The following is a 24,792-nucleotide window of genomic DNA, read 5'->3' on the forward strand; positions in this document are numbered from 1 at the left end:
TGTTCAGCCTGTGGCCTGATTCTGCAAGCCTGCTTATTCTTACTGCCATGCACAGTGGCAGGGAAATATGTTTAAAATTAGAATCAACACTTTCCCAGACTTCAGTACAGTTGACTCCTGAGAGATCAATAAGGGAAACGCAGTGACTTAGGAAATTATTGTTTCCTACTAGTCATGAATCATCACTTTCTTCTGTACAAGAGCAGTAATGGAAACTCCTTAAGTTTCATTTTGATTGGCTTGCTTATTAGTGCCCATTGCATTCCTTATCCCAAACATAGTTGATTTGCTTACAAAAAAAAATCTCTGTTAGTTCCAGAAAACCATTATGGTTTAGCATCACGGAAAACTGAGAATGTCTCTGACCATCCAAAACAAGCCCCCGTACTTTTAAAACATTTGGTTTGAGTTTAACTTTGTGGCTTGTAAACACTCCTGTCTCCATTTTTGTCTGTGCATACATAATAAACTATGCAGGAAATAGCTAACAAAATGGAGAAACAAATACAACTAATAATGTCACCTACTATCCATTTCTTCATTTTTTCCCAGAATACTGTGAACTCATTAAATTCCAGTTTCCCGTTGCCACTGGTCTGGTAATCTGAATTAAGGAAAAGGATTTGTTACACAAAGGTCCAAATTCTGTCTGAATTTATGTGCACTGTTCCTTTAAGCAGAAAACATATTGCCTGCAAAGTCAATGGTGCCGCTGAAACCGATACTGGGATTTCTGAGGAGGTGGAGGTGCAGCTCCAGCAGCTACAGTCGTGGCTGTGGCTGTGATACTTAGGGAACATTATGTGTTATAAAAACACAGCTGAGCAATGCAGGCTCCACAGGAGAAAGACAGATTGTTCTGAGACAAGAACAGCTTTGGATGTGAATGGGATATAAATGATTGAGAGAATTAAGTTACCTGATTAAAACAAATTGCTGCTTGAAGGACTAAGTTAACCAATGTGCTATAGAGACCAGGCTCTGTTGCAATGGCTCAGCCAAAAATTAATGGTAGTTGTGTGGTGAGGCTGACAAAATCTGGTCCTTATGGTCTGAAAAAAATGTCTGCGTAGCAGTTCTGAGAGGCAGTCATTCGATGTGCCTGGCCTTCCCTCTGCCTGAAGTGTGAGGGTCTTAATACTTTACTGAATTACAAATGTTGCTCAAGCACAGCTCACTTGCAAGGGTGGGGCACTTGCTCCAAAATGCTAAATAATAATGGGCCCTTTCCATCCATTCCCCCCTCCCTTTTCCATCTTACTTGTTAGGACAAAGCCCTTGCTCAGATGGACACTAGCTCAGCAAGCATTCACAAAGGTCAAAATATGCCAAGCAGGGTCTAGCTAATGCCTGCTGTTATTTAAGCATCTACACTGGTGACATTATTGAGGGCACCCACAGATCTCAAGGACATTACCACTCCTGTAAATTGTTGGTCTTTTTACCCAACCAGGTTCTTATTCCTGAGATCATGTAGAACTCTCTCCTCCCTCCACACTGGCACATGGTCACTGGAGCCAGGAAACTGGTGGCATATGATATGGAGAGGACTTGGCCAGTGTTGACTCGAGTTTGCATTCATATCATTTTCTCCTCCATTGTGCTCCAAATACCATGATCATAGTAGGATGATTATGTCTGCATTGCTTGTGCCTCCAAAAGAGATGAAGAGATGTCTTCCCGTTTATTCAAAACTATGCAGATTTGCTTGGAAGCATTGCAAATCATGGAAACTATTTAGTTATATCCTAAATAGTAAACGTAGGACTGGTGCCATGCTCCTGGGTTGAGTGCAGACTCTGGCTCCGTCCCAATACCATGTAAGGATGAGATGTGAACATGGAGCAGCTCCCTGCTGAAGCTTGGTTTTTAAGGGAGGAAATTCAGGGCTGGTCCTCTGTTTCTCATTGCAGATGCAATGAGCTGACTGATCTACACTGAATTTTAACATTATGGACATAGCTTTAGCAGGATAAAGTTTTGTCTCTTTTGGTTTTCTGAGATATTTGAGAGGATGTTACCTCTGTCATGGACTGAAGTAATAAAAGCAAAAGATAGGAACTTCTTGGCTGAACAAGCAAGACATAAATGAAATATTAGATAGTTGCCTTATCAGGCTGTATCTGTTTTGTCTCACATGTAACAAAATTGTCTGTCAGGGAAGGATGCTGTAAAAAACAATTCTACCTGAAGAGAAGCTGTGCTAAGCAAACTGAACAGGCACCACAACATTGCAAAAGACTAATTTGGTGGGGAAGTACCAGTGCTGTGATTCATCTCACCTAATGTCTGAGCAGTAATTTAGCACCCCTCACAGTTAGGCAGATCCAGAACAAGCATAATTACACCATCCTTTTGCTGTCTACAAAGGAAGTCTGGAAAGCTAGCTTAGATGTAGACACCTACACCACAAATGCCTAAATTTGGACAGGCAACTCTCGCCCACAAGTCTGCTTCCTGGAGTTCCAGGACCTAGCTGAAGAACCAGATTTTCCAGCTTTTTGTCTGGTCGTGAAAAAAACCCACAGCTTTGATACCAGTAATTTTCAGCACCCTGCTGATCCTTAATTTCTGACCCATTGCTTGCATGGACAACTCTGATGAATTTAACCCTCTAGACAACAGAATTTTCTTAAGTTATCTTTTCTAGGTCCTTTGAGAGTAAATTTGAGATTTACTTTTACAAGTGCTCAGCAATAAAGCATCTTCCTCTAAGTCTGCAGTAGAAAATCATCTGTCTTGAAGCTCCTAACCCTAAATTTCTAGATTCACATAATTCACAACTTTCATGTAATTTTTAAAATTTATTTGGGTAGTGTTCTGCCATGTCATTACCACATCCATCTCTGCTCTCCATGACAGGTAATGCTATGGACAATTATACTCAGTATTCATTTAGCCCCACAAGCATTTATTTGAAAGGATACATCCATAAGAGAAATTATATTTCGGCATGAAATTATACTCAAGTTCTTGAATTTTATGTTCTTAGCTGGAAAAAGGACAATAATAAGAAAAAAAGTCATTGGGCAAGTCTACCTTTTATAAGCTGAAAATAGAAAATAGGATTTCATAAGCAGAGACAGCTGGCTCTTAGTCCTCATTGTGGGAGGACCTGTGCACCGGAACATTAAGACTGTCCTCACTATAGAGAAGTTGTAGCCCAGACAGAGGAGGTGTTTACTGAAGACATGGCAGGAAATACTGTCCTTGTTTCATAAATCAGGATATGAGGTATGGAGAGTGACAGGTCTCCCGTTGTACAACGGGTCTGTAGCAGGGTCATGGACTATGCCCAGGTCTTACAAGTCCCAGCCCAGTGCTCATCTGCTCATCACTCCACAGCAGAGCAGCAGTGCAGTGGAGAGTGGGCCTCATGCTGGAGGCAGGGCAAGCTCGTGGTTAGATCATGGATCAGATGGTTTCCTGCTTTTGCCTCGGTTGGCTGGAGGACACCAGGCAGGAGTCGTAGTACAGCCTTTATTTTTCTATCTGTGAGTGAATTTAGTGGCAGCTTTTATGAAGTTCTTTACAGTCCTTAACTTAAAGGCTCTCAGCACTTACTTTTTTTTAATACAGCATTGAGAACATATTCAAGTTCTTCTGCAGATACCTCCATGTCCTAAAGTAAAAAAAAAAAAAAAAAAAAAAAAAAAAAAAAAAAAAGTGCGGCATCTGTTACTCAACTGTTTCTGTAAACAGACATACGAAAAACCTCAGAAAACACAAACATCACCCATATGTACTTTACTGCAACTCAGGAAAAGAGAACCACACAAAACCCAGAAAAGGCTAAAAACTAAAGGGTTGGCAAAATAGAAGAGCACTGCTGTGCATAAGGCTCTCTGAAGGAGATCTCAAGCAGGAACCATTGATTCAAAGAAAAATAAACTGCAGCTGGACACTGAACTAGGTAGGCTCTCTCAGACTTGGAGTTCTGTCTTTGGTTCTCCTGCTTGCTCACCAGGGACTGCACCTTTCTCCATCTAGACATAATGCATGGTGACATCTGGTGCCCAAACAACACACTACAACTAAGTATACCCCTCCCCAAATCCAACATTTTCATTTCACCCGGCCCTGCGTGGGAGTAGAAGCGTCTCCCCTCTTTCTACATCTTGCTATGACCCACAAAGGTTTTGAACTCACCTTTCCTGCAATCTGCTCAAACAGTGCCCGGAACTGCTTTTCTTCTTCAGTTTCCTGTGAGCTTGGGGTTGGGTTTGGAGGCTGCAACATCAACCACACAAGTTATAAGAACTGTAAAACATGACATTTCTCCTGCACCCAGCCCCTCTGTGCATCAGGGGACCATAGTACATCTTAAAATAAGGGTGCACATGCTCCTGAGCATTGCTAGACTGGAGGCCTACCAACCATCTATAATAGCTGCCCAAAGGGATTTTCACCCCTCATTTCCTCACCTGGGCGATTGCGTAGTGTGCCATTGCCTTGGCTATCTCAAAACCAAAAGCACCCATCCTGGAAAACACCTGCCCTGCACCACTCTGCTTCCCCAGTCCTTGAACAACCACAGCTCCACTGAGCAATTTCTAGTGGCATCATCCAGGGACATCTTGCCCCTCTTGAGAGCAAGAACCAGAGTCAGCTGCACTTTGTCACATTACCCAGAGCCATTCTGAGCCCTGGAAGCACTTTCAGCCAGCTGCAGGGGTGTGGATTCCAGGCTTCAGTCTACACTGATGAGCAGAGAGATGCTGCACTGTAGAGACACTGCCATAGTTGGGGTGACCATGTAAAGAGGGAGGAGTTCTTGTGACAAAAAAATGGGGAAAAAGAAGGCAATGGCACAGGAAGCAAAGAGTCGGGTTTGTTTTCTCTACCTGCAGAAGATAAAACATGGCTGCCTCACTTCTTTCTGCTCAGGTTTGGATGCAGCCCCTTAGTGGTACTGGGACAGGTGGACAGATTTACTTTGCTACTGATCATGGCCTCAGATCCCAGAAATGAAGACACACTTGTTAGCTGGTCCCTGTAGGAGAGTTTACTAAACAGGGACACGAGATCTTGGCTTAGCTTGTTTCCATGGGAAGGCACACCACAATCAACAGCTTATTTGCAAGGATACACTTAAACAGGAGCTGACTCAGACTCGACTGCAAATAGTGCTCAGCAGGCAGACCAGGCCATTCAGAAACAAAAGTAATGTAATCGTTTCAGTAGGCACATGTGTGTATCAGGCATTCTCTCCCAAATCCTGCAGATATTGATAAGTAAAATAAGGATATTTGTATGCAAAATGAATGTAGGTATGTGGACATTCTCTTGCCTTTTATTTTTTCATAACAAATAGAATTTTAGAAGATGTGAATGGCCATGTGCCTCCCTGATGTTAACAGGTGATCTTTCAGCACACCCGCGGCAGCTGATACCCGCCTCTGCTGCTGGCTGATGCTGACTGCCTTGAAGTGGATGCAGAAGCATAACAATTATGATTTTGATTGTTACAGCTCTTTTACCATATTCAGCAGAACTGACTATTTCAGTCACATACACAAAGCTGGCAATTGTGTAACATTCCTGTGAAATGAATGTGTTTTAGCCAAAGACAGTAAAAGCAGCATGTACCGGCTTCTGCTGAGCTATTCTCTTGCTGTTTTAACTCTGTAGACTTACCTCAGGGAGATCAATGGCAACGTTTTCATCTAGATCCCTGGAGAAAACAAAACCTCATTTGGTATCTGAAGATATTCAACATCTGCTTGGGGTGGAAACTTGCTCATTATATTTTCCAGAGGTGAATGATAAAACTGCACTTTTTACTGAACAGGTTAAGTTTAGGTAAAATTCATCAGACAATCCAATTTTTGCACTGTTTAAATTTTGGCATAAGCCCTTAAAACAGACTTTAATCAGGACTCAGGGAGGGCACAGCTGTACATGCTATCTGCTATAGAATTAATCTCAGTCTTTATTCATTGTGCACACACTTTTTCCTCAATACCCCTTTTAAAATATAAAATTGTCGTTTGTACAAACTTTGAGAGGAAACAAACACTGATGCAGTCACAGGTGACAACTGGACATTATCAAGCAGCTAGCAACTCTTCTTTGCCAAGCTTCCAGAGGATTCTCCATGGCAAGCCCTCTTTCCCCACCTCCTAAACTCCTCTCCAAAAAAAGTCAGGTTTAGTGAAAATGGTCAAATGCAAAAAAAACCCAACCCAACCCAGAAAAACTAGGCAATTCCTATGCTAGGGCTCTGCCATAGGGCTGAGGATCCCACAGCCAGATCCTCCCAGGGAGCCACTGACCCCACATGTGGGTGAGCGGTGAAGGGCCTGGGACTGACTGCTGACTTACTCAGTGACAGCCTTCTTCTCGGAGAAAATTCTCAGGCAGAAATCTGCCTCTTGGTGCGGCTCAAACGTGGTTGGAATAAGAATGTAATCGCCTGGTGGCAGCTTGAATCGGTTGGATACTTCCCTTAAATTAATGTAGGTTTTACTCCTGGCCTTGGAGGGGTGGTACCTGAAGAAGTCTTTGCCGAGGTGTCCATCTCTGCTGGGGCTCTAAGGGTGGAAATGAAAGCAGTGCTGCACTGGCCATGGTGTGCTGGGGCCATGCTTGCCCCTTTCCCAATCATGCAGTCAAACCTTGCTCGGCATAAGCTTGTCCCCTGGCTGTGACCCTGAATCTCATCCCTTCACCTGGATGCTTGCAGCGACCTAGCTCCCACTTGATGGCAATCTTTCCCACCCAGAAGGCAATCTAAGAGGACACTGGAACATTGCCTTCCCACTTAAACATTCCCTGCCATTAAATATCACCATCCCAGATAGGGTGTCACAGAGTGGTGACAACAGATTTGCCACGCCCAGCATCACTCATGGACAGGCACCTCTGTGTGTGATGAGCCCCAAGAGGGTCAAAAGGATCAACATCCCATCCCCGGGAGCTGGGCGGGGGATGACAGAATCATGGGGCCGAGGAGTCTGTCCTGGGAACCCATGGCCACACAGGGACTCCTAAATCCTCCTCTGAGAGGACTCCAACCCAACCAAGTCAAAATTCTCGATGGGCCTTGGTGTAACTGAGCAAATTATTTTAAAAGCATGAGCTTTAAAAATATGTGATGACTGGCAGGGGTACAAAACCAGAGAAAGATGCTGATACTGATAGTATGGTTGCTGCGTGCTGTAAAAGCATAAAGTACCTCATAAATAGAATAGCCAATGGTTAGCATTTCAGCACCAAACTTCTTGAGTTTACGGCGATCCTTTTGCATCAGTGCTGCTATGAATGTGCAGTCATCTTGCCCATCGTCTTTCTCTGTCAAATGCAGCTTGATTTGTGGATTTGTCCAGAAAGTCTCTGCCAATATAAAGAACACCAGAGAGTTTCTTGCCTCAGGATAATAATACCACCACTACAACTACTAAAAAAAAAAAAAAAAAAAAAAAAAAAAAAGACAAAAAAGACATTTAAGCTGAGGTTTTGCTCAAATTTAATTTTTCCATTAGCTGTCATGGTCATGCTTCTTTCCACTAAACTCTGCAGAAAATAAGCCAAATCCCAAAGTCCTTCATGGAACTAGGTATAGGAAAGATTTTAGGCCTGATATTTTATTAAGTTACTATGGTTTAAATAAAGTTGTCAGATGGGATTTTGTTAAAAGTACCTAGCTACAATGATCCCATAGTGCTGGTGCCAGTCTGGAGTAACACAGTTGAGATCCATGTGCTACTTCAGAGCCACATAAACATGCTGGCTGAGCTGTACTTTTGTCTCATTTTACCCTTACTGCTGCAGTTCAGGTGACTTTTATTTGAGCTGGTCCTGCTCGTGCAACTGTAAATTAGAGGCAAATCAGATCCAATGAACTTGAGAGCAAAGAAAGCAGCTCTTTTACTGCCAAATCTCAAGTGGAACCATATGAACTTTTGTCCCTTTGGTTGGTTCCTGCTAGCTGAGGCTTAGCTGGTCTGGCCTGCACTCACAATTCTGGCTATAGGGTAACAGGAGAGGGTGGGTAAGGACTTCGGTGCCTGCTTCTCATTTTCAAAGCAGTATGTATTTACCTAGAAAATTCCTGCATCCTCCTGCAGTGGATCCCCGTACCCAGCTTCCTTGGTGGATGGTCACCTCCCATTTGTGGGCTGTGCTGTCTTCCAGGGCATCTGGAGTCAGGTTGCAGATCTCAACCTTGTCAAAATGCACTTTGAAGTCTTCAAATTTCATCCTGAGTAAAAGACATGGGAAGGAACAGTCAGTCATTCACTTCAGTGACAGATGCCCTGCAGAAGTACTTACTTGCCACTGTCCCAGGACCAGATCTCCAGCTTGTGTGGATCTCCATAGCTTCAGTGACCATGGAGATATGCTGATGTACACCAGGGGAGAAACCAGCTCTTGCTCACTGTGGTGTAAACCACAGGCAACCCTATTGTCTGGGTCTAATTCTGAGATTTTTTACACTTTTCTTTTTACTCGATAACTCCATTGATTTTATTCAGTTACACTGGAATATAAGGTGCAAAGAAGTAACGCTGGCACGAAACTTACTGTGGAAAGAGGTATTTCACCTCTATGTTGCTGGAGAGCCAAAGGACGGCAGTTATCTGTGCAGGAGACAAATCTGCCTACAAATCAGCTGTCTGGTCAACACCAGCATGACAGTACTACAAGGGAAACATGGTGATGGATTAGCCAAGCCATGGTGTGTCCAGCCTGTCTGCACTGCAGTTAAAGTCATATTTTGGCCTCTGCTAAGGTGCCTGGGCTCAAGCTGTTCACCCTCCCTTCCTTTATGGGTGCTTGGGACCTTGTCCTAGCTGAAACATACACCAAACATGAGGGACAAACGTGTTTGGACTTCAGTAACAGCTCCAATCTGCCCTTGAAGGTGGTATGAACACAGCTGCCTGCTACTCTGTCATGTAGATTGAACTATATCTATTTTATGCCCAAGGTGAACACACGTATATGGCCATGAGAAGAAGGAAGCAAATGCCACAATGCAGGTATTTTTTTGTTGCTGGGCTGTGCTGGTTCAACACAGCCTGCTCAGCATGCTGAGAGGCAGATAAACCATGTGATATTATCTAGCAAGTAAAAGGGCAAAAAGATACCGACAGACCTGCTGGCCAAGGAAGCTGGTGTTCAGGACTGAGCAAACAACCAAGACAAGGGACAGCCAGAGCCAGGCACCCATGTGGCCATGGTGCGCAGCCCTGGGCAAAGGGAACAGAGCAGGGAAGATTTTTGGCAGGAGCTTTGATAGTGGGCACTGCAAGGACAGGATGTTCAAATGCCCTAAAACTGAGGGTAGCCTCAGTAGGCTGAACCTCCCTCTGTAAAAGGGCAGAGGTGTTAGACCTTCCTGAAGGCAATTTAGCATCCAGATGTGTCCTCTGCTCTGAATGACTATCTATCTCCTCTCTAACATGAACTTCTGTATCTTTGTCCTCCAGTGGCTGACATACCACAACAAAATGGAGTGGCAGGAGAGTAAAAGCTCTTGGAGACCACACATTTATCTGCATCAGTGGCAGATAGGACCCAGATAGCCCTCTGGGACTAGCCTGTAGCTCACTGGAGACAGCTAGCTCCATTTTTTGGCTGCATAAGAAACAGATATCTGTGGTGGTGTTAATTCACACTTTCTATGGGCCATTTTACAACTTGGTTTTAGTGTGTGAAGAAACAGCAGCGTTTGCTTTCCTGAGCTCTGTCCTCCTCTTTGTTGGCTCTTCCCACATACTGTTAGCCCTAGGCACTGCTTATTCTCACTTTGATGCTCAGTACATGGGAGCAGAGGCAGCATAGCAAAATCTGTCTTCAAGTGGCTCAGCTTTCTGGCCACACTATGCAATTTTGGGCTCTTTGGAAATGTGCTGCAATGCAGATGAAGAAGTTGCACTTTACAGATCAGATTTGGCTCCTAAGAATCAACATCTGTTCTGACTGCCCTAGGGCTGTCCTGGATTTGTACTGGTGAAGGCAAGAGAAGAGTCTGACCCTCTTATTTTAGGAAGGAAGAGACTAGGGTGACATGACACTTACTTTGCTTTAACTGTTCTGTAGTTTTTGACCTAATTTCCCCCCCTGCACTACCCTTTCCCCTAGCCTTCCTGTTCCACCTGGGATGAAACTTAACACAATATATGAGAATAAACAGATACATTTCTTTTTCTTCCTCTTCTCCTTCATTTGATAGAAATGAGCCTGGTTTGGAGAAAAGACCATTGCTCTGTGTGCAGTCAGCACATGGAATAAGCTGGGTCCAAAACCCGCAGCACAGTTACAGAAATTGTTCATGAGACCATAGTAGGTATTCTGGGCTCCTTTTCAGCTTCCAGACACATTTAAAAACTATGTACAAAGAGCTGGCTGACTGTAAAACTTACTATTAACTCTACTTCAGCAGAAACCAGTCATGGTGAACAGGAGAAAAGCCCCGTTGCATCTTATGTTATTTGCTAAGCCTGAAGATAATGTGTGTCACAGAGAACACGTTTTGAACTCTCAAGGACCTAGTTACTTCACTACTCACTATTTCTAGCAGCAGGTTTCAAAGCACCTCATAAAGATTACCCCAGTTTTCCAGGGAGGCAAGCCAAATCATCACCAGGAGTGGTGAACAGACCATTTGAAAGGCCTCAGCTGCAGAAGCAGGACTACAGCTCAGCCTCCATCTCCTCAGCTAAAATGCATCAGCAAGGACCACAGTAGAAGCAAACTGAAAGCTGGAAGGTAGCAGCTATGTTCAACTCTTCCCTCATCTGATCATGTTAATGTCTTTAGGGATACATCACATTCATTGCTCATGCAGTCTGTATATGAAGCCTGATGGAGAAACTGTAAAGGTGTGGCTTAGAGGGGGCAAAGGGGCAAACACTTCTTAGGGAGATGCACACTAGCCAAAAAGCATTAAGAAAAGTAAATCTAATGGACTGGGTTTAGCTGGTATCAAACTTGCCTGTCTGGTTTTGGAAGCATTTTGTATCTTCTGCATATGATTTTTGTCCACTTAAGTCCTTCAGCAAAAATTTCAGACCCAGTGGCTTTTCTTTCTGCTCTGAATGGCTGAGATGCTGGATGAGGAAGGCCAACATTTGTCTGGATATGCTCAACCTCATTAATTTTTATTTGCCTTCTGAGGACTTACTTAGCTATCAGCTTAGGTCTGCTGGACAGATGACTTTTTCATTAATTTCATGCCTCATTTGATGACTATTTGCACACTTGCATATCTCCATTACACAGTCAGGCTTTAAGTCATGCCCTGCACTGAGAGACTTGCTTGAGTACCTCGGGTTCCAGGTCAAGACTTTGTCTCCTTTTCATTTACCCCATAAGCTCCAGATGTTGTCAGATCAAAAAGAGACAAAAAAACCCCAAACCACAAAAGCTTTTTGGAAAAACTGGAAATGCCCTAATGCATTTGCAATGTCAATAGCAAAATAACTCAAAATATCCTATGTAAAAATACCAAAGTACTGGATCAGCCACTGGACCTACATCCCCCCAGAGGTATCAAAGTTTGGGACAAATCTTTTTATGTGACCTAACATGCTACATTGTCTATTTCAAATCACTTTTCGGGCCTAAAAGTGAATTTTGGTTTAACTTGCAGGAAAAATCTGGAATAATCCCACAGCATACTACTCTACATTTACCTCTGTGCAAAAGACGTGAGCATCTGGCCCTAGAAAATGTGACCACACACATTGTCAGTAGCACATCGCATGCTTGATATGGGGAGGAAACATGTGCAAGTCAGCCATCTGCTCTGTCTGAGATCGTGAATTTGGCAGGAAGAACGCTTCACATTTCAAAAGCAATCTCCACCACTTTTTTTTTTCATTTGATCTTTTCTTAAACCTTTCCATCATTTCACACATATCTTGGTGTTCTTTTACTTTCTGTAACACATAGTGTTGCTTCTCAGGGCTCCCTTCCCTCCCACTGTATTCCTAGAATCAACCCTGAAGGCATTTCATGGGTGATAGAGTGCAATACAATGCTCCCTTCTGCCAAGCCTGCCTTTGCTCATGGTAAGGATTTAAAGGGTGTTACATTCATGGCAGACACACAGTATTTGAAATATGCTAATGTCATTAACTAAGCTGACTTTTAAAAAGGTTTTTGTTATTAAAATAGACATGTGTACACACAAAAAAACCCACAGAAAACCGAGTGAGCGTTCTGCCTGCACTGTCCTAGGAGGAAACCGAACATTTCTTCACTCAGAGATTTCTCCTTTATCACTCATTTTGGCCACTTGCACCTTGATTTCTGAGTAGAGACACACCCTGCAATGTCCTGCGGCTTACCAGAACTCTCCATCATCCAATGCTGCCTGAGATAGGCGTTTCTGCTCCGATGGGCTGACCAAATGCCATTCCGGAGAGCTGCAAGAGAACAAACCCAAGCTTCACTATGAGTATGTGGCAATTAATTTTCCCTGGCTCAGAACGACTGGTTGGACACAGCAGCAGGCTGTTCTTCTTCCAGATGTGTTTTATCTGAGCAGCACACACAAACACAAATGCCTTTAGGATGTTTCCTGAACCCTGCTGTTACTACACATGGTAGCAGAGACCCAACTATTGTAGCTGGAAGCAGGACAGGGCCAAAGATCCCACAGCTTTTCCACAACAGTCCTGCGTGACATATTCCCTGCACTCAGAGCTGGGGTTGCTGTCATGTGTTGAGACTGGGTATAATAGGCCTACCAGTAAACCTCAAGATTTCAGTAGATCACATCCCTCCTTAAATCTGTTTTTCATCTGTAGCACCATCTCCTCTTTTAGGTTTGTCAGTAATTTAGGGCCAGACATTTCTCCAAAATTGAGTCAATGGGAACCAAACAGGCTCCTTGGCCTGTACAGAGGGATTTGCTGAAGTAACTGGGGCAAAGTCTTTGCCTTCTTTTCATTCACCCTAACAGTTCCAGCTGTAGTAGGTGAAGACCAAACAAAAACCTGCTAAAGCTTTTTGTTAAAACTGGAAATGCTCTACTGCATTTCCAATCTGACACAATAAACATGGACTAGCAGACACCTTGTATTGAGGTTTTTAATTCCAGGAACCACCGCAAAATGTTAATACAGATTCCTGTATTGACCTGCAAGTCCCTCTGTATCTTGAGCTCCAGAGAACCTCCCAAGAGCACCACCAGAGCTCTGCTTTGCAAAGGCCTATTCAATAAGCAGCCTGAATTGCCAGGTGCCTGTCCTAATCTTAAACTCTCTATTTTTTTTTAGATTTAATCACTCGTTATAAATGCCAATTATCCACATTTTTCTTTTTCAAGATAATAAAGGATCCCAGGTGACCTGGAAATATTTCATTTATTTCTATGTCATGTTAAGGACAGGGACATTCAAAGTGGTCCTACAGATGACTATGTGTCTCAGCAATTTTAAAGGGCCAGCCTATATCTGTGTGAATAAGAAAAGCTTAGTAGAAGAAAGTGAAACAAAAAATGAAGCCATGTATATATGCAAATATATATATTTAAAAGTGTAGGTTGGGGGGAAACATAGTGTTTTTTTTTACTATACAATTTTTTCTTTTTGTATTTTTTGCTCTGCATTTACCTTCCTTTGGTAGTAAAAGCAGACTGCTTTTCAAACCAGTCCTGATGTGTTTTTGTGTCCTTCCACAACTTTGGTGTAGACAACATGAAGAGGGTCACATCTAATGGTCATATATAACCTGCAAGGTTACCTCCCGTTCCTGATATGTTCAGAAACCCGGAAGAGTAAATGCAACTAGACACTCATAAGCTACTTAGAGGGGGTAATATAATATTTGTTTTGAGCTTATCTGAAGTAGGACAAAGAATGGGTGCTGTGTTACAAGTACTACATACAGCAAGAGGCTTGCAGAAAAATTTAAAACCCAACAAATTGATAATTTTTCCAATTGGGAGTGTCTTAAAATTAACTTAGCCCATTTATATTAATTAATGATTTTTGTTAATGCTAGATTTTTGGGGGCTAAATAACCTTGACAGTGTCTCCTTAATTGAGTGGCTTTGAAAATACTAAGGGTGAGGTCTAATATGGCAGTAACACTGTTATGCATGTATAAACCCTTGATTTAGTGTTCTGCAGAATAGGTGGGGCTGCAGGAATCTGTGGAGCAGTAGGTGGGATTTGACCTTTGCAAGGCCAGGGCATATAGGACAGAACACACACTTGTCACTCCAAGGGCCATTCCACTCGACCTGTCCCCAAGGATTCCTTATCCTTATGAGCTGCACTTTCTGTCCTCGATAGCACACCTGGGGAAGAAGGAAAATAGAGAAAATATCAAGTGTCAGTAGCTGGGAAGCAGGTCTTCTCCAGGTTGCAAAGGCTGGGCAAGCTGCTGTAACAGCTGGGCAAAAGGTATGGACTGCGACAGGAGACGTAGGAGGGAAGGATAGGTGGGAATCTGGGTAACTTCCGCAGGATAACTCCCCGCATCACCTGAGGCTGGGGGACCCTCCCTTATATTTTCCCCTGGTCTCTCCTTGCCTGTGCTGCTGAACATACCTCATCAATGCCAGTCACGGAGTAAGCATGGCCCTTAATAAGGCCAAAGGGGGTTCTGGCTTCTGACTCGGCAGCACTGCTGGTCTGAAATATGGGGAAAAAAATATTAATCTCCCTGTTCAGAGAGAGATCACAATTGGTGCCACTTGGTCCTTTCCAAGCATCAGGTGGGAAGTCAGTGGATAACCAGTACTATGAACAAGGAACTTGTATTTCTGCCTGATGCAGACAGTGATAGTGCAATTGTGCCCTTTGAGGAAAGGATTTTTTTTTTAGCATTGTTCACTCAGAGGGAAAATAAGGTGTTTCCAGGCTGAAATACCTTCTTTGCTCCTGTGATTTTATATTAACATTATTTACATTTCTGGGATCTCAATCAATCAATCAATGTGAAATGGGTGCCATTCAAATGGGAAAAGGTACTTTCAGACTGAGATCAGATGTTGATATGGTTTCATTTCTTGTTAGAAGATATTGATGAAGCAGTGATAGCAGTGGAGGGTCCCATCAGTCAGCTGAGTATCACATTCTCTCTCTAGTTTAATAAATACTTAATTAGTCTTTGCAAGCAGCAAAGCTTCATCAGGAGAGAATGGGAAGCTCAAACCAGAAAACACTGAACCCAAAGTTGAGGGCACAGTCTTGAGTAAAAGAGAGAGCTTGTGGAAAAGCCCTGCTTGTAGTCAGGTAGGCAATGGGGTTTAGACAACAGGTCTCCTTCAGCCTGGCCAAATGTTCAGCAATCAGTCTCTTGAGTAGAGGGCACACAAAAGCCTCCCACCTTCTACCCCAGCCTGGGCAATTCTTTTGCTTTTGTTACAAACTGCCTGAAAGGGAAACAAAACATTTTGTGCTTCGTGGGATTTTTCATTTGCTCTGAAACCTATTTCCCCAGCTGCTCGTGCTGGTGGAGAAACCTGACACATTTTTGTTCCTGAACTACCTTTCCCACTGAGCACAGTGAACAAGGAACAGCAACAGGGCTTTCACTCTTTCTTTTGAGCAGCTCAAGCATTTTTTTACTAGAAAGCCAAGGGTACATGGGCAGCTCCTTTCACCCTGGATCAGACACACTGGCAGAGCAGTGTAAGTAACCTGTGCAGGTGCTACACACCGGCAACATTTTCTCTGGGAAAGGTGGAGGTTTCAGTCTCTGGAGGGATAAACCTGACCTACTCTGAGCCCCAGCCCTTGTTTACAAACACATGGATTCTGAAAATCATCTTGAGTCTCTCAAGTCCCCACAGATGGTGTTACAGAATTCTGTGCTGAAAAAAAGTCAATGTTATAGTTTCTGGAACCAGTAAATCCTCAAAAACTATGGTAAATTTTAATGTTAAGTGACCAAATAAGCCAGGAAATCAATTCACTCTCACTGAGTGCTCATATTTGTGTCGTTTTTGCCTTAAATACAGTGGCCTTCACCTGCTGCAAGTGGTGAATCTTTTTTTTTTCTTTTAAGCAAGTGTACTAAGGACTACATTGATATTACATATCTATTACTTCACAGCTATTATTTGCAGAGTTAAATGCATACCCATCTACTTGTCATTCATTTAACCAGTCTTAAAAAGTAGGGTTTTTAACACAGAAACCACAAAACTAAATTGAAAAATTCAGACCCCGTTTCTTACTTACATCAATAGAGCAGCCCACCATTGAGCACCTTTTCAGAGCTTTCTCTAGGATTTCATAGAAATTGTCGGGAGCCTTTTTGACCTCATACATTTCTCCTACGCCCCCCGTGAAATCCTCCATGGCTTCTATTGTACTGCCTCCTTTCAGAGCCTCGTAGCTGCCGTTCAGCCTGGAAAACACATGCTGACCATGAGACATCCTTTCAAAACTTTGAAGATACCCATGTTCGATAACTTTCTCACATGTGTGTGAAATTGCAGCAATGGAACTGAACTCAAAAGAAGCATCCCAGAATGTACCCAGGATATATTTGGATCATTCTGCTTTCCTTTTTAATTGCATTTTTAATTCATTAATTTCTCCGTATCCTCAAAGCCTGGGGCTTTTCTTTCTTTAGTGCCAGTTGTCAGGTTGGCAAGGGCTGAATATCACTGCCTGTCAGTAGCTTGCTACCTGCTGAATTATTTTAAAATACACAGTTAGCCAGAATCATCAATTGAGGTCTCAGCAGAGACACAAATGGCAGGATTCAGGCTTTGATCCAACTCTGTTGCTATCAGCTAGGGTTGTATCTAGCAATGTGCTGGAAGCTGGACATAACATCTTTAGATCAGGGCAGCAGCAAATGCAAAAAACCCCACCACAAACAACAAAAAATACTGGATAGAAGCTGCTCACTTGAGTTGTGAATAATATATGTACACATTGTGAATAATGTATGTACAAATAGCAAATCATGTATGTGCAATGAGACTTACTTGGCATAGGCTTTCTCTAGTAAAGCACTCCAGAATTCATTGTGTTCAGCTGAGTGCAGGAAAACCAGCCGGCCGTTGAAGGTGGGTAATCGGTCATCAATCACAACATCCAGCCACTCATTGTGCTGCCAAAACTATTTAGAAAGGATGTGGCATGAGTTTGCTGACAGCATGTCATTTCCTGAGGGTAGGACTCTGTTGTCCCAGCACTTCTAATTGTAAGTTAGTGACTATCACAGGCTTGATTAGAAGTCATGTGTAAATCATTCTTTCCCACTGTACCATGAGAAGCTGCTCTGAAGGAAGCATAGTATATCTTAAGAAAAGACTAAGATTAAAAATGTAGAGCTGTACTGTAGCTCCTTGTCTGAATAATGTCACTCATATAGCTACAGAATTGGTCACCATGTGGTTCAAGACACCTTTAAGACATACATCCTAAGCCTTACATCCTAAGTGGGACTTATGTGCTTGGGAAAATGTGAAATAATTTCTAAAGCCTTATATGTCTTCACAGAGCAGAAGTGGCTATGTGTGTGCCTGTGGGAAGCTGACATAGCCCTCTAGGTTGTTCCTCAAAACACGAAAAACAGTGTAAGCTGTTTTTTCAGTGTCTCTTCTGCAATAACCAGCAAGCCCACTGCAAAATAGACCATGATGTGTAGTGACCAACTTCTCAGAAATGTGTTCATGGTATGTCAAAAGTGCATCTTACCTGGAAGTGAAATATTCCAGCATAATCTGGCCCAAAATTTTGATCCAGTGGCACCACTCTTGCTAGCGTTTTTTCATTCAGTGTAAGAGAAGCTATGGCTGCTAATAGCCAACAGTCACCTGTGAATTGAGAAGGAGGTAAAAAAACTAATTTTCTTCCCTTCAGGAGGAGAAGAAGCTGGTGTAGAGGCCAGAAGAGATGTTATGGCAGTTAGCTGCTACCCCTCTTGAAATGTGAAAGACAGCCGGTGTGTCTCCAGGAAGCGTGTCTCTGCCTGGCCAGGGCACACTGTGCTGCAGTTTGGAGGTGCTGGTGGACTAAAGGCTCCCTGGGTTCACAGTAACCTCATGTGGCGGTGCTGCCCTGATCTTGAATCCCACTGCACCAGGATGGTCCCTGGCATGGATGGAAGTGTGCTACCAAAGAGGTGGCTGTGGGCAAGGTGAGCATGGGCACCGCCCTCAGCTTCACTGCTCCCGCCAGCTCAGCAGGGACAACATCTCCTTGCACGCAGGGATATTCCTGCTGCTCCCCATGGGGTGTAGGCATGAATGGGTCCACCCAGGGGGAATGACTCACCAAGGTCGCCCTGGCAAATGTCAGTTCTTGTGGCTCCTCCAAGGATAAACTTGGGGTCTTTGACAATGTCCTGGGAAAGTGGGAGAGAGACGCAGAAATTAATTAGAATGTGCCAGGAAAGTATCACCATCACTCTGAGCCCAGACACATGACAAGGTGTGTGCCACGTGAACTGTATTATCAGAAACTAGGTGGGGAATCTTTGCTAATTAGTTATAATGTAGAGCAATTAAAAAATCAACTATGCTCATTTTTTCATAATTAGTTGGCTGCTAATGAGAGTCTGGCATTCTTTATTCATCTTGTAGGCAATTTTAAAAATATCCTAGCACATGCTCATCCAGAATCTCAATGGCTAAAGTTGTTTGTTTGTTCTCTTTTTCCCAAGGCTGGAAAAAACTAAAATGGGCAATTTACCTTTAAATGCACTATTAAGCCCTTTATTTGTCTGTAGGTAATACCTGGAACATACAGTGTCTGACAACCATGAGACCATTTCCTGCTCAAGTAAGCAAACAATAAAGGTAGACTGCAGTCTTGTTTGTTTTACTGAGTTAGTTTTCAGGAGGAGCTAACACTACCCACCCTTGTGTGCTCAGATGTCAGAGGAATGGGTGCTCATGGTGGCATTAAAGCAATTCTCAAGCATTCGTTTGATTGTTTTAGTTCAATTACTAGCGCCACAGCTAGACAGAAAAATTACAGTGGTAAACCAATAAATGTGGTAGGTTTTCCCTTCTTTTCACCCCTTTCCCTTGAACTGTAAATTGAATGCAATTTATTGAATCGAATAGAAAAGGTAGGAAAAGGGTATCTAATATATTAGTAGAGGAATATGCCTGTAGTTAATCAGTCTGCCCTGATATCTTATTGCATGAAGTAGACCCTACATAAACAACAAAAACTTAAAAAAAAAAATATTAAAATGGGGAAAAACAGATGAACACATCCAATTATTTATTGCCTGTATTTGCCTAGAAGGAAACTGTGCTGCTTTTGGTTTGTATCACTGTATCTTGTGAGGCCATCAGGGCGGGATAATGGCAGTTTTGTTGAGCTTCCTGCACTCATTGCTGAAGCATCTGCTGTCGGCCACCGCTGGAGGAGGACATGGTCCCCGCTGAACCCACACTGCTCATGTGAAGCTCACCCTGCAGAGGCAATATTCAGGAGGAAGCTGGTTTGCATACTTTTTGTTTGCCTTTGCTGGGGAGGAGGTGGCAGCCTGGTCATGCCTCAGCCACAGGTGCCCCGGGGGAGGAGGTACCACGGCACCTCGTGTCCCCAGTGCGTGGAGCAAAGGGAAATCAAACAGCAGCTCCTCCTTACCTGGCCCGCCTGCTTGTTAAATACACCCAGTCTCGTGGGGACTGGGTGCGAGCAATAAAAAATGCAGCTCATTGTCTTTAGACATAAAGATAACATCAGCTGATAAAATAGCTGATCTTTAATAACACGCCTTGTTTCAGCATCACTGCTCTCGGGGAACATAATTCTCATGGCAAAAGCTGTATTTAACTGTTACCAAGAAACTCTGTGTTAGCAAGGGATGAGATGAAAAACCTTTCCACTGACATGGGTCTGAACATTAGATTCATGGCTCATTGCTTGCTACACAGCTCTATAACTGATGTGGAAAAACATTTTCTCCCATCTCCTATGTCTAAAGCAAACAATACATAATTTAAAAAATCAATAAGAAGGACTTGAAAGGATTTTGACTGGACTTGTGCCACATTCTCTGCTACACAAAAGAAAATGACGCTACAGTTTTTGAGTGGATGTTGTAAAAATAATATTAATTTTAAAGGGATTTTCAGGCTGGATGGTGTAATCACAGAATCACAGAATCAGAGAATCATTTTTGTTGGAAGAGATCCTCAAGACCATTGAGTACAATTGTAACCTAACCCTGGCACTACACCATGACCCTAAGAACCTCATCTATAAGTCTTTTAAACACCTCCAGGATTGATGACTCCACCACTTCCCTGGGCAGCCTGTTCCAATGCCTGACAACCCTTTCCATGAAGAATTTTTTCCTAATATCCAATCTAAACCTCCCCTGGTGCAACCTGAGGTCATTTCCTCTTGTCTTATCACTTGCTACTTGGGAGAAGAGACCAACATTCTCCATGCTACAACCTCCTTTCTGGTAGTTGTAGACAGCAGGTCTCCCCTCAGCCTCCTTTTCTCCGGGCTAAACAGCTCTCATCAGACTTGTGCTCCAGACCCCTCACAAGCTTTGTTGCCCCCAGGCAAGGTGTATCAGGGCTTTCGGCAAAACCCTGGATGGATCTTGCATTCACAGCATATAGTAATTGAAGAATTCTCCTGCACAAGGACATTGCCTGTAAGTAGGGACATGCAATCCTCACTGAGATGAAACAAGTTGACCCATGGCTCCCCTGATGCTACATCAAACCTGTGTTTCTTTAGACTCAAAGGATAACAAATTGCATCCCCTGCAACTCCGCCTTGCGTTGGTAAAGGGGGTACATGGAGACCTAAGAAAGGCTGAGGGTGAGGCTGTTTAGGTGGCCTTATCTCTGTGATCGCATTTCGCTGCCTAGTTCCAACATACAGTACCTGTCACACTGGTTGCCAGTGGCTGTTCATATTAGGAGAATTTGAGAATTTCTGTCTTACTTCCTCCTGTAGGCTACTGACTCATTTGGTATAGGTGAAACACCTTTTTTTTTTTTTTTTCATTCTTCAAATTATATGTCTAACTTGCCTAGACACTGAGCTGTTAAATTTATCCTGACAGCTGAATTTAAATATAAATTAAGAAAGAATAGAGGGAAGGGAAGAGAAAAGGGGAAATACAATGAGAATGTATTTTATTCTTCAGATTATTCTAAAATTTTGAAAAGGTACAGTTTCAAAGGTTCAATTTGTAATGTAAAGAGATTGCTACACAAAATCACTAAATATCTTTTTGAATCTTAGAGTACTTAAGATTTCTGTAGAAAGCTGCATATTCTTCTGGTGCAGATCCATGTAGCTCACTGATTACAGTGGGAGATTTAAAGATCAGGGCTAGCTGAGGGTCTTGTTCATGCTGTGTACAAATATGTATACATGCACATATATGCATGTAAAAATAATGAGAGATCTTTCTCTACTTTCATTACTAAAGACTAAACTCTACCAGGGTGTGAATCTGAAGACAAACATTATTTGTCTCTGCAACTACCTGCATGTATTGTGCTGCAGTTCATCCAAGGTACTCTAAAACACTGGTGGGAGAGGCATTAAAAACACTGGTAGGAGAGGCCTCTGTGAAAAGCAGTTTGAACACCGATACCCTGCAGAGGAGCCGTGCTCTTGTGCTCACCCTCACCAGCACCACCACTTCACCGGCTGAGCAACGAACCTGCTCCAAGCCTATATCCCACTTGCAGAGTAAAACGTGTTAACTTAAAATGGTGTTACGATGTCCCTATTTTGCTGATGTTCCTGGTAGATACCAGAGATGAAACTGATTAGCTTAAATGCTGGGGAGCCAGAGAAGAGCATAACTAAAACCCTGTCCTTACACATAATCTCAGCCTCCCCTGAGCTTTGTTTCTCACTGTTCAGCTCACAGAAGTTCACCGTTTTGCATGGTGGGAATTGGAGCATAAAGGCAGATCCTGTTTCATGTAACTTGCTCATCCTGGAAATGTTTCCAGTTCAGCGTACAAAGATCCTGATGAAGATTGTGACAACTTCACCAGAGAGACCACTTTCTGCTGTCCCTGGGTGCAGTGCACAAAGACACAGAAGCTCTCAGCTGATACTGATCATGTTTTTACAGCGAAGTCTGGCTACTGTGAAGCTCCAAATGGGAAAAAAATACAAACTAGCACCTAATGACTGGCCAAAAGCTGTTATTTCTGATTAGTGTCAGAACGTATATTTTTGATGCCCCACAGCACTCCAGAGTCACCATTCCAAAAGCATCTCAGCCCCATGGCTCCATCCTGTGCTGGGGGCAGCCCCACAGTCCACCTGGCTTGTGTGGCACAGGTAGGCAAGGCAAGACAGCAGTGCCTGCAGAAGCTGCGCTTACCGTGTGTAGGGATCTCCTGTTTTTTCATAGCTGAACATTGTCCAGGAGTAACAGCTTTAATGCTCTGTAGTGGCATTATGTTAACTATCAGATACTGAGGCATTTGAATGCCTATCATTGTGGATTAAGTTAAGCCAAAATTTAAACACTTCTTTAAGCTTATTTTGTTATTTTTCTCCCTTTGGTATCAGAGTTGCCAAAGGAAAGTTTTCTACTAAAGGAGAAGCTTTCAGACTATGAAGCAAGAGAATAAATGTTAGTCATTAGCAAAGCAATGAAATGTAGACACAAATTTTCTGTGGCTATTAGTTACAGAGTTATATGGGGAGAAGGACCTTGCAGTAATGTTGCATTTGTGATCTGAGGGCATGTGACTAGTGAAGCTTCAGGCTCTCACTGTGTTATTAATGATTGTTATTCAAGATGAATTAAGAGATACTCATCAAGCCCTTGGCTACTACTGAATGGCTCAGTAACCATGGCATGTATTCATCATCTCTTGGTCTTTCATGATGGAAGCGAGTATGCAAGTATAAGAGGCTCATACTCCAGAAGTTAAAAGATTTAAATTTTTAAAGTTTAACCTTAATTATTAATTTCCTACACTAACAACACTTGACTTTTCTGTAGTTAGAATGTAATTATAATGTATTTTACTCTTAAATCCTTGCATGTCTTCTTATTTTCATCTTAGAATTGCTTTTGTTTGGCAGTAATGTAAGAGAGAAGGCTGATTGCAAGTTGTTTATGCATGTACCTAAATACACATGCATAAAGCGTGGCTATACAATGAGCTACAACTGAAAAATGGGATGAAGCCTTCCAGCCCTCTCCTCCCATAGCTTGAGCCCTTTGTAGACAACATCCCAACCTCGCACTGCCCTGGAGGTGGGAAGGGTTTCCTCCCACACTTTGCCTCTCTGAACGTGCTGTGAGTTTGGTGCAATCCCAAATCACAGCAGCATTTGACTTTTGGCAGGATGAAAGGAGAGAACGCAACACATACTCACCCCGGGCCTCTTCCAGATGAAGGGAATAGGTGGCTTTTCACCAAAGAAGAGAGAAGAGCTGCAGGCGGGGAAGTCGGGGTCCTCGAAGAGAATCCCCTTGCACAGACACTCCCGCTTCAGCTCCTCGTAGGACTTCCCTGAGCCCTGGGTGGCCCGTGCAGCCCCGGGCAGTGCCGGTGGCCTCGGCTTCGAGTCCTGGTACAGGTGGGGCATGGCTACCTCCTGCCTGCCGGAGAGATCCCAGGAGAGAGGTGGGCGGCAGAAGGGAGGGGAACGAGAAGACAAAGGAGAGGGGGCAAAAATACCCCTAGTGCCTTGCAAAGGAAAAGGGGGAGGAAAGGAGCCAGAGCGTGCTGTGGGGAAGGCGATGGTGTCCTCCAGCCCTCTTCTGCTGCACCTCCTCGAACTGCAGGGTGAGCCCAGCTGCTCTGAACAGCCGCAGAGACAAACACCCTGAAAGCAAACAGGGAAGGAGAGCGGCCGGCCCTGGCTACGCTGGAAGCGGGAGTGGCCAGGTGGTGCCCTGTCCTCCCCCAGGGCAGAGCTGCCCGGCGGGGAGGGTGTGCGTGGGGAGGGTGTGCGTGGGGCCAGGCACGGCTCCCCAGCAGGGATGGGCCAGCAGGCAGTTCCCACCGTGCTGGGGATAACCTGGAGCACCCAGCCAGAGCCCTCTGTCACGCAGTGATGGTGAGCCCTAAGCGAGAGGCCATAGCCCCATAGGCGGGAGAGCAGCTGGCATGGCTGGTGGCAGGGCCGTCTTGGCAAGCAGGTGCTGTCCCCATCAGATGACATGCAGGAGGGACATCAGGGCTGAGAGGTGGCCAGGGGCTGGGCCACTCTGTGGTGGTCTGGCCATGGGGCAAGGGCTGGGTGTGTGCAGGAGGGGTGGAAGTAGCTGGTGAGGAGGGCTCAGGGCAGAACATGTACCAAGCAGCAGGGCAAACCCAGGGAAAGTGTCTAAATATGTTACCCTGGGGAGGGACTTTAATGGACCACACATTGAAGGAGTTCTGTGTGCATTGCAATACTGAATACCGAATTTTAAGAACAAATACCTACATACCTGGTGCTGATTTCCAGATTTCGACATTGTTCATCTGTCACTATGCTTCTTCTGCAACCCAACATTTACATACACCGTGTCTCACAGTGGAGAGTAAAACACCGTGCTGGAGAGGACGCCAGTCAATGCACCATGGATACTCTGAAAGAATGACGGCAAGGTTCAGAGCCAGACAGGTATGGATAACCCTCTTTGCTTGGAAAGGCAAGAGGTGCCACCTTCTTGGAACAAATTGCGGTTCCTATAATACAAAACACAACCCTGAGTATGAAGAGCGCTCAGCCTCCCTTTGTTTTAATTGGCCCTTTGGTGGACCAGTCAAGCTTGCTGCCAAGAGGTGATTTATGGACAGCAGTTAGGTGAAACAGAATTAGTTCCTTTCTGTTCTGTTATTTTTCACAGCAGCGCTGTAAGGAAAGCTTTCTTTTTCAGAGCACGTATTCCCATGTTTATTCCCCATAA

At 43.8% G+C, this 24,792-nt stretch overlaps 1 protein-coding gene across 4 annotated transcripts in view; it reads right to left on the reverse strand.

Moving 5' to 3' along the window:
* The window catches only part of CAPN9 (calpain 9), a 37,506-nt gene that overhangs the window by 5,179 nt on the left and 7,535 nt on the right, over positions 1–24,792 (reverse strand). For 2 of the 4 annotated variants that reach the window (XM_065057732.1, XM_021296193.2), the window contains 17 exons: positions 24,331–24,471; positions 23,268–23,493; positions 18,201–18,270; positions 17,622–17,740; positions 16,907–17,040; positions 16,149–16,317; positions 14,511–14,594; positions 14,172–14,257; positions 12,300–12,377; positions 8,043–8,203; positions 7,178–7,335; positions 6,325–6,533; positions 5,638–5,674; positions 4,150–4,230; positions 3,565–3,622; positions 2,928–2,992; positions 528–596 (listed from right to left, as the gene is read on the reverse strand). In XM_065057732.1, coding sequence (XP_064913804.1) covers positions 528–596; positions 2,928–2,992; positions 3,565–3,622; positions 4,150–4,230; positions 5,638–5,674; positions 6,325–6,533; positions 7,178–7,335; positions 8,043–8,203; positions 12,300–12,377; positions 14,172–14,257; positions 14,511–14,594; positions 16,149–16,317; positions 16,907–17,040; positions 17,622–17,740; positions 18,201–18,270; positions 23,268–23,493; positions 24,331–24,395 — 1,869 coding nt within the window. In that variant the 5' untranslated portion in view covers positions 24,396–24,471. Of the gene's footprint in view, positions 1–527; positions 605–2,927; positions 2,993–3,564; positions 3,623–4,149; positions 4,231–5,637; positions 5,675–6,324; positions 6,534–7,177; positions 7,336–8,042; positions 8,204–12,299; positions 12,378–14,171; positions 14,258–14,510; positions 14,595–16,148; positions 16,318–16,906; positions 17,041–17,621; positions 17,741–18,200; positions 18,271–23,267; positions 23,746–24,330; positions 24,472–24,792 lie in introns of those variants that run through there. The other 2 variants (XM_065057730.1, XM_065057731.1) reach the window with 2 other exon arrangements.

Source organism: Columba livia, chromosome 3 (genome assembly GCF_036013475.1).
Source record: "Columba livia isolate bColLiv1 breed racing homer chromosome 3, bColLiv1.pat.W.v2, whole genome shotgun sequence".
Lineage (NCBI taxonomy): Eukaryota > Metazoa > Chordata > Aves > Columbiformes > Columbidae > Columba > Columba livia.